General features: G+C 43.1%; 2 protein-coding genes across 7 annotated transcripts in view; both read left to right on the top strand.

Moving 5' to 3' along the window:
* limk1a (LIM domain kinase 1a) overlaps positions 1–6469 on the top strand; it is a 110352-nt gene extending 103883 nt beyond the window's left edge. For all 5 annotated transcript variants that reach the window (XM_017691903.2, XM_017691901.2, XM_017691905.2 and 2 more), the window contains one exon: positions 30–6469. In XM_017691903.2, the coding sequence (XP_017547392.1) occupies positions 30–192 (163 nt within the window). In that variant the 3' untranslated portion in view covers positions 193–6469. The remainder of the gene's footprint in view (positions 1–29) is intronic.
* A 3293-nt stretch (positions 6470–9762) lies between these two features.
* The window catches only part of sept4b (septin 4b), a 105245-nt gene continuing 105007 nt past the window's right edge, over positions 9763–10000 (top strand). For both annotated transcript variants that reach the window (XM_037530944.1, XM_037530942.1), the window contains exon 1: positions 9763–9924. In XM_037530944.1, the coding sequence (XP_037386841.1) occupies positions 9873–9924 (52 nt within the window). In that variant the 5' untranslated portion in view covers positions 9763–9872. The remainder of the gene's footprint in view (positions 9925–10000) is intronic.

Raw genomic sequence — 10000 nt, 5'->3', positions numbered from 1 at the left:
GAGGTACTGACTGCACTTTTCTCTGCCAGGCCTGCTTTCGCCAAGCTCGAGGAATGGCTAGAGAACCTGAAGATGCACTTGGAGATGCGGCTCCCTCTGGTCTCGGAATTGGAGCAGGTTCACCGAGATTTCTGGCAGAAGCACCCGCCCAGCGAGAACAGGTTGCCCACTCACCAAGAGCAGCCCGAGTAGCTGGTCAGGGTTGGAGCAGATGGTGTTTTTGTTTAGACCCTGCTGGCTGAAGGTGGAAGGGTTTTTGGGCAGTGGCACTGGGCCATGGTGCACAGGCCTGCTGCAAGGTTCTGCCCATGACAGGAGGTTCAGAAGAAGTTTTTGCTGCCCCCCGCGGTGGATTCAGAGGGGCTTGTTTTAAGCGAAGTACCCCATCACCTTCTCCTGGAAGCCAGGACATCATTCCTCCACCATCGCTTTAGCCTCTTCAGTGTTTGACCACTGCTCTTGGGATCTTCCATTGTGTGCATTGTGACTTGAACTGGACCCAGTGGAGGATTATTGATGTCAGCTACTTTCCATCTACTTTCCATCAACGTTCTCGGTCTAAAGGCGATTTCAGAGCCTGGAGTTTTTTTGTGTGTGAGATGTTTACAGATGTTTCCTCAGCCTAGCTCGATTTCACATTGATCTGATGTACTGCTGAATTGTGTGGCTTCAAAATGGTAAAGGGGGTGTTTTAAAGGGGGCGCTGTTGTGTACAAATGCAATATAGGGGGGGAAAAGTAGTGCATGTTTGTAGATACTCCATTTTTCCTTGCCCTGCTTGTTCTTTTACCCTCAACAAAGTGGCACTGATTATGGGTCAAAACCGACCCCTTCGTCCCGTTTTCGTCTCTCGATCCGTGTAGCGTCACCAACGTTGTGTCCTTGAGGTACGCTCGTCAGAGTTTGGTACATTTTACTCTTTTACATTCATAACTGTCTGTCTGTGCGCTTGAGGTGAGGCCCAAAATGATGTGTAAATAGCAAATGATGTGACATATTGTAAATGTTTTAGATATTGTATATGTACAGACATTATTTTGTATACAGTTATGACATTGCCATATTTTTAATTGGGCTACATGTTGAAAGTGAAGGACTAGTCCAGCTTACATGACCTGAGAGACTTCCTTTTTTGTGCTAAGGTCCTGAGAGATACAGTAGGTGTGAAATGTGCAGGATCTCTGCATTTTCTGAGTGTTTGCTTTACTCTAAAAGTTACTTTATTTACTGTCCCTGCAGGAGGCAGCAGTATAACGACACACTGAAATGTTCTTGAGTATCTCACAGTTCGGTAATCGCGGCCCAGCAGACCTCTGTAGTCGGCACCATGCCCATATAAGGAAATCCAGGTCTAAGCCATTTATTTCTATGGGGAATGTCAATGGAAATATTCCAAAGTGGATACATTTGTTCCTTTCCTCAAAAGTGACTGGATCCTTATGAGCCTGTCGAAAAATAAATATTTCTGCAAATAATTGGGTCTAAGCCGTTTACAAAAGTGACTGCATCCTTATGAGGATGTCTTAGTAAGTGAAATATTCTTTAATCTAGTCAATATATATAATATTTCTCATTTGGAGGTTGTTGTTAGTATATCAACACTCTCTGAACAAAACTTTGTGGCTCCAACTTCACTTCAGTAACTTTACTGAAGAATGAAAACACATTAATAACTCCTTATTAAATACTAATTATTAGTATTATTAAGTAACTATGGGGACTTCAGTGCAAACTGGCTGAGCTATAGAAGTGTGTATAAAACTGTGGGTCCCCCAGTGGCCTTGGCCATTTAAGGAGTCTATTTAAAATGTAAAAATTCAGGGTGATTAAAAAAGATTCATCCAATTTCAAAATGATTCATTTCACTTGTAAATCATTACAGATCAATGCAGTGAACTGTAAATGGCTTAAATGAGCATAAAGTTTATTATGTAATTGTACAAAGTCTCAGTCTGAACCTCCTCCAACTGTACGGACATCAATGCCACCGTCAAACTCATCCCATACTGGATTGAGCATGTCTGGTGTCGCTGCACTCACGGCTCCTCGCGCTGCACAGTTATGACTGATTCACTCTTATTGAAGTGAACGCAGAACACTTTCTGCTCAGGGGTCTCATCTCCTCTCAGACTAAAGGGAGCCAGTCAGAAACTCTGACCCCCTCTTACAAGTGGATTGTGATTGGTTCCTAGACGCCTCACAGTTGTGAAAATATGGAGCTTTGAAATTGGATGAATCTTTTCGAATCACCCTGTATATAAAATCATTTTGGATGATTTCTAAATAATTTTGGATCATGTCTGAATAATTTTGGATCGTTTCTGCTGGTCCGTTAATCCTGAGGTTTTCACACAATGTAAAAAAGTTGTTTTTATTCAAAATTTTGAAAACAAAAATCTGATGATGTTGCCAACTACAGAAGTTTGGAGGTCTGCTGCAGGTCTGCTGTTTATCGTAACCTGTTCTGTATAGACTGTCTGTTACAAAGTCACTGTAATATTGAAATCTTTAGCATTCTGATTGCTGTCAGAGAAATGCTGTGCCGAGTTTCAAAAAAAGGGGTATTGAATTTACCCGATTCACATGTTTATATAATCACCACATGAATAGAGAACAGATCAGATCATCAGCACAGTTGTAGAAAAAAGAAGGAAACTGAAAGGCAAGGTGTTGAGATGTAAACCAAGCCAAAGTGTGGTTAACCAAAAACGGTCCTTTCTGGAGAGTCAGAACTGTTCACAGGGGTGGTGATAGGAGCCTGCGTCCACCTCTAAAAGCTCCCTCACAGAAAGTTCCTACATGAGACAAATCCGTTCATGGTGGAAGGGCACATGCAGGGTGTTGTGAGGCAAAAAAGTCCCTGAAGAAAGTTTATTTGTCCGTATTTTCCACTATTTTCGTCAACGTTCCATATAAACTCAGAAGACTCGTGTAGGTTCACTGGATAGTAATCTGTGTTGTAGTCATGGCCACCCCTGGTTCCTATCACCACCATTGTAAAGACATCTGAACCGCTTCACACCAAACCGCTCTGAATGACTCGGTTTACATCTCACACACTGAAAATCAGAGCATATATTCTGATCTAGGATCAGCTTTTTTGGGTAGTAGGATGAGGTCAGTTTTCACAGTTCCTGCCCCGTAGAGAAACGTTAAAGGAATACTTCAGCATATCTCTCGGCCTAATTTGTAGAGCACAGTCGATTTACTACAGACAGTAATTTCCATGCAGAACTGGACAGGGAAACTGAAGCACCTGCCCATTGGTTCCTACTAAGCACGTTTTAAGTCAGTGGGGTTTTTGGTCTTTTCTGAGTTCAGAGAAACATGTTGAATTTACGGTCTGTGGTAATGGACCGTACACTAAAGACGCAGCTGATAGAGATCAGGTTGAAAAACCACACAAGTAGCCCTTTAAACGATGAAGCCTAAGCCCAAAAGCCACCTCACTGATGTCTGCCTGTATCTCACTATTGTGTGCAGCTCTCTATGGGAGACGTCCTGTTTACACAAAGCTGCTGGCTGTAAATATGTCTGTGTACTCAGCTTTCTCCCTGTCTCTCTCTCTCTCTCTCTCTCTCTCTCTCTCTATCCTCTCCTGTAGAGGATGGTGTCTTGGCTAGGTGTTAGTTCCCTGTAACCGAGCATAAACACAGTTTTTCTGGAAATAATCACACAAAGCAGGACTGTCAGGAAAGCATGTGTACAGATCGCGGTCACGGGCCAAAACAAACACAAAGAAACGAAGAAGAAAAAAAAAGACACAGCATCTCTTTTTCTTTGTATAGAACCACTGTAATCTTTTTTGTATAGACCTTCAAATGATTGTTTTTATTTGCACTAAATGATAAAAAAAAAAAAAAAAGTGGCTGCCACTTTTTTTTCTTCTCGGTTACGTAGAAACGGATGCTGCGCCGATTCTTATACAAATGCAAGTCACTGATGGAGCCTTTCGTGAAAAGTTAGTCCTCGGGGAAAAAACCTCTCTTCTGAGTAGCAAACCGAGCGTGAAGGGCCTAAAACCCAGCATCCAAGGGGGCGGCCGAGCTTTAGCCGCTGTTTGGTCCATCATTGTTTGTCCTCTATCACTCTGTCTCCCTTCTTTTTTCTCAGCGTTTACACTAAAAAACTGAAAACTTGAACCTTCTCCCACATTCTGCTTGCTGCACGTCTGAAGGGAGATGCAGATGCATGTTTTTAGGTCCTCCAGGTTTATCCGCCGGGAGCTCAGCGCTGTTTTCGATGGAACTTATGAAAGCCATATTTTTCCCAGTCAGGAAGAAGCATCGCATTGACGTTAGCTGAAGTGTGCGGGAAGGATCACCTTCACAAAGTTCCCAAACATTTTCTCCCAGGTCACCCGTTTTTAAAACTGTTCCTACTAGGGCTGTCAAACGATTAAAACAACCAACCGAGATTAATCGCGTTATTTTGTGTAGATAATCACAATTGATCACATTATTTTGTAGTTAATTGTGGCTGTTTACATTGTTTTTGCAGTTAATCATGATTAATCGCAATTTTTGCGTTGTTGATTGCGATTAATCGAATCGTTTTGAGTAGCTGTTTCCATTAATTGCATTGCTTTGTGTTGTTATTCTCGATTAATCACATTTTGTGGTTAGTTGTGATTACACACATTATTTTGAGTGGTTAAATCACAATTAATCACATTACTTTGTGTAGTTCATTATGGTTGATTACATAATTTTGGACAGTTCACTGTGATTATTTGCATTATTTTTTATTTTCGATTACAATTAATCACGTTTTGAGTAGCAAATTTAAATTAATTGTATTGCTCTGTGGTGTTAATCTTGATTAATCGCACCATTTGTGCAATCACATTATTTTGTGTAGTCAGTTATGATTAATGACCTATTTGTAGTTCATTTTTATTACGCACATTTTGTGTAGGTAATAGTGATTAATCGCATTTCTTTGTGTAGTTAATTGTGATTAATCATTTGATTACTTACCCAAATTGATTGCGATTAATAATCTCGATTCGTCACATTATTTGCAGAGTAATCCTAATATTTTGTGTAGTCAACCATGATTAATCGCATTTTTGTGGTTAGTTGTGATTACACACATTATGTTGTGCAGTTAATTGCAATTAATCGCATTACTTTGTGTAGTTAATCGCGATTAATCCTTTGATTATTTTGTGTTGTAGATGACCAAATTGATTGCGATTAATAATCTCGGATTAGCCGCATTATTTGCATAGTCATCATGTTATTTTATGTAGTCAACCATGATTAATCGCATTTTTGTGGTTAGTTGTGATTACACACGTTATGTTGTGCAGTTAATTGCAATCGCTGTTTTGTGTACAAGCCATTTAAAATGAACAGGGCTACAGTTGTGGATTCTAGCGGAGTATCTGCGCCGTGACGGATGCTTTTAACGCATTGGCAGCCCTGGTTTTAACACCGTTTCAAAATGCTACGCAATTTCATAGCTTTCCTTTTTAATCTCTTCACCTCAGACATTTCACAACAAACTGAAAAGTCCCAGAAAGCCTAATTACAGTGACACCACTTGTCTTTTTTTCCATAAAGTGGGCCTTTCGCTCATCTTTCTTTTCCACGGATGGCGGCAGTTTCAGCAACGTTTTTCAGTTTCTTATTTCAGCACTTAAACACGAAACGCTCCACTTCTCAGCATTTTCTCCAGGTTTGCTACGCAGGGGTCAGAGGCCCGAGGCCTGTCTGCTGCCTAAAGAAAGATCCTTTGTGAAAGAAGTTCGTAACGACTGCTTCATCGTACCGTGTCACGTTCATTTAACACTCATTAGCCTACATTAAAAGAGCACTTAATGTCGCTGATCGTCCAGATCGTTGTGTAGGAGAAAGAGCTGGATGTTAGTTTTCCACGCCGTGTTTGAGTCTCGGTGCGCATGGTGGCCACGCAGGATGGCTCTACGCTACAGTGTACATTTCAATGTGAACCAGTATATGCGCATGTATCCCGGGTGTGTTTTCACCTTTTCTGTCGACAGACAAACAATCGCACGCATGACGACCTCGTGAGCTACTTTATGTGCGAATGCTGCAGCAGTCCCTCTTTGCAAAGGATCATTTTTACCTCTGAATATTGCTGTGCCTTTGTTTTAAGCTAGCCTTGCCAACGACTTGTAGTGCATTTTGAAATGATTTTTTTTGTTTTTTTTTATCGTAAAAGTGATGGATTGATTTTATATCATTGCTGATCTGTTGAAATGAGAGTTCCTCTTGTTCTCTATATTTATATACCGTGTTCTTCCATATCTCCGCTGTCCAGTTTGGTATTTAGTTTTTTTGATTTGTTCTTTTAATTTAATTATTTTTACACAAGCTGTGAAAAAAAAACAAAACAAAACCGATTCTGCACTTTAAATTCTGGCCGTGAAAAATTTGAGAATCCAAGGAGTCGACTATATTTGATTGCAGCTGGAATAAAACTGCCGCTCCTTAACAGATCATGTCTGCGTTGGTGTTTTTATTGTACTTTATTTTCACAACTGGCTTGCATGGGTTTTTGGTTCTGGATCAGCTTCAGGGAAGCTCAAGGTCAAACGTGGCCAAAAAAGATAAACAAGAAAACCGTATAATGTATTTAAAGGTCCCATTTCAGGATAAACCTGTTCTCACTTCAGTGAATTCATTGCCGTTGTGATGTCACCAAAGGCCAACACATTTACATACACTCACCGGCCACTTTATTAGGTACAGGTTCAGTTGCTTGTTAACACAAATAGCTAATCAGCCAATCACACGGCCGCAACTCAGTGCATTTAGGCCTGTAGAGGTGGTCAAGACAACTTGCTGAAGTGCAGGCTGAGCATCAGAACGGGGAAGAAAGGGGATTTAAGGGGCTTTGAACGTGGCGTGGCTGTTGGTGCCAGACGGGCTGGTCTGAGTATTTCAGAAACTGCTGATCTGCTGGGATTTTCACGCTCAACCATCTCTAGGGTTTACAGAGAACGGTCCGAAAAAGAGGAAACATCCAGTGAGCGGTCAGTTGTGTGGATGAAAATGCCTTGTTGATGTGAGAGGTCAGAGGAGAATGGGCAGACTGGTTCCAGATGATAGAAAGACAACAGGAACTCAAATAACCAACCAGAATCTCTGAGGAACGTTTCCAACACCTTGTTGAAAGTCTGGCACGAAGAATTAAGACAGTTCTGAAGTCAAAAGGGAGTCCAGCCTTTTACTAGCAAGGTGGACCTAATAAAGTGGCCGGTGAGTGTATATCCACCTACAGCAGTTTAACCCCGCCCACTCACTCTGAAGTTATAAGGAGTGTCTCAGCCTGGAAATCTTTTTTAAAGGTACGGTGTGTAAGATTTAGGGTAAACTATAAGTATAAATGGAATATAGTAAACAAAACTGTTTACTTTAGTGTATAATCAGTTGTAACTGTAAATTGTTGTGATTTTATTTTTTAGACTGAGCCTTTCATATCTACATAGGAAGCAGCTGCTCTTTAACAGAGGCCACCGTGTTGCGCCTCCATGTTTCTGCAGTAGCCCAGAATGCACTCTAGCCCTAGAGGGCGCCTTTCACGATTGAATTTGGTGGCGCTGTAGCTCCGGCAGGAAGATGTAGAAAGAAGAAAAATCAGAGGTTGCTGCTCGTGCTGCTGATTATTTGTGTTGTGTTAAGTTTGACAACCAAAATTTTAACAAATGGATGTTCAAATGGATTATTTAACACCTGAAAAGGTGAACGAATCCACTCCATCAAAAAAGAGAAAACCTGGCAGCCACCATAGGTCCGACTACACGCTTGGAAAGGGAGAATTGATTCTATATACCACCAAAAGGGTTCTGCTGTTGTTACAAGTCAAAGAAGCACATTTTTCTTCCAGAAGCACATTTGTGAGGTCAGACAGTGATGTTGGACGAGAAGGCCTGGCTCACAGGCTCCGCTCTAATTCATCCCAAAGGTGTTCTATGGGGTTGAGGTCAGGACTCTGTGCAGGCCAGTCAAGTTCTTCCACACCAAACTGGCTCATCCACGTCTTTATGGACCTGCTTTGTGCACTGGTGCACAGTCATGTTGGAACAGGAAGGGGCCGTCCCCAAACTATTCCCACAAAGTTGGGAGCATGAAATTGTCCAAAATCTCTTGGTGCTGAAGCTTTAAGAGTTCCTTTCACTGGAACTAAGGGGCCGAGCCCAACTCCTGAAAAACACCCCCACACCATGATCCCCCCTCCACCAAACTTTACACTTGGCACAATGCAGTCAGACAAGTACCGTTCTCCGGGCAACCGCCAAACCCAGACTCGTCCATCAGATTGTCAGACAGAGAAGCGTGATTGGTCACTCCAGAGAACTCGTCTCCACTGCTCTAGAGTCCAGTGGCGGCGCTTTACACCACTGCATTCCACGCTTTGCATTGCACTTGGTGATGTAAGGCTTGGATGCAGCTGCTCGGCCATGGAAACCCATTCCATGAAGCTCTCTACGCTGTTCTTGAGCTGATCTGAAGGCCACATGAAGTTTGGAGGTCTGTAGTGATTGACTCTACAGAAAGTTGCTGACCTCTGCGCACTATGCCCCTCAGCATCCGCTGACCGCTCTGTCATTTTACGTGGCCGACCACTTCGTGGCTGAGCTGCTGTCGTTCCCAATCGCTTCCACTTTGTTATAATCCCACTGACAGTGGACTGTGGAATATTTAGTAGTGAGGAAATTTCACGACTGGACTTGCTGCACAGGTGGCGTCCGATCACGGCACCACGCTGGAATTCACTGAGCTCCTGAGAGTGACCCATTCTTTCACTAATGTCTGTAGAAGCAGTCTGCAGGCCTAGGGGCTCGGCTTTACACACCTGTGGCCATGGAAGTGACTGTAACACCTGAATTCAGTGATTTGGATGGGTGAGTGAAAACCTTTGGCAATATAGTGTATAGTTCTAAATAGTTCTATTGACTTTCTGTTGGGTTCAGTTGGAAGTCCATCCATCCATCCATCCATTTTCTAAGCCGCTTCTCCGTCAGGGTCGCGGGGGGGAGCTGGAGCCTATCCCAGCAGTCTTCGGGCGGAAGGCAGGATACACCCTGGACAGGTCGCCAGTCAGTTGGAAGTCGTTCACACTAAATTTGATTTAGAGCTGTTTTGATTAGCAAATGGACGTCTTACATGTTTAAACCAGAACATCATTTGATTAAACACTTCTGAGTGTCAGGAAACGCACATAGAGAATATCTGAACACATTTAGAGATTAGATGAGACTCAGTGCTAGCAGAGCCTGTATGTTTATGCATGTGCTTTGTTTTGTAAGTTAATAAAGTAAAGAGATTTTATTCCGAGCATTTCTGTTGGTCCATTGTCCATGAAATGTTCACACAGTGTAAAGTGCAGCCGAGTTTCTTATACTATGTAAAAAAAACAGAACCATTTCATGTAGGAACTTTCTGTGAAGGAGCTTTTAGAGGTGGACGTCTGGTTCCTATCACCACCGCTGTGAACAGTTCTGACTTGTTAAGTTTCTCTAGAACAGAGCGTTTCACACCAGACCGCTCTGAACGACGCTGTTTGCCTCTTAGCCGTTTAACTATGCAGGTATTTTGGAAAATTCGGTGGCATTTCCCTTTAACAGTAAACACACTCTCCGCCCACTGCGCGCGCCTCCATGTGCGGTTTGTTTTCGTCTCGGCTGCGGAGGCGGGCGGGGCGCGTGACGCCACCGCGCGCGGCCAATGGCTCGCGGAGCTGCGTTTAAAGCGCGCTCCCGAGCCCGCGCGCCCTCATTCAGCATCAAAACCCCGCATACGGCGAGCAGGAGGCTGAAGGCGTCCCGGTGCTGGTCGCCATAACGCTCAAACAGCGGGATATCACTAACCTACAAAGGAGAGGAGCTAAAAAACACGGACATGGAAAATTCGTCCGCCAACAACCGATTCAGGACCGCGCTCCTCAACCACGGTGAGTTCCGAGGGGCCGAGGATGGAGGCAGTTCGTTCAGGAGGCTGAGGCTGACTTCTTGTTCGGATTGTACCCG

This window comes from Pygocentrus nattereri, chromosome 19, assembly GCF_015220715.1.
Source record: "Pygocentrus nattereri isolate fPygNat1 chromosome 19, fPygNat1.pri, whole genome shotgun sequence".
Lineage (NCBI taxonomy): Eukaryota > Metazoa > Chordata > Actinopteri > Characiformes > Serrasalmidae > Pygocentrus > Pygocentrus nattereri.
This window is presented reverse-complemented; position numbering and strand designations above follow the sequence as displayed.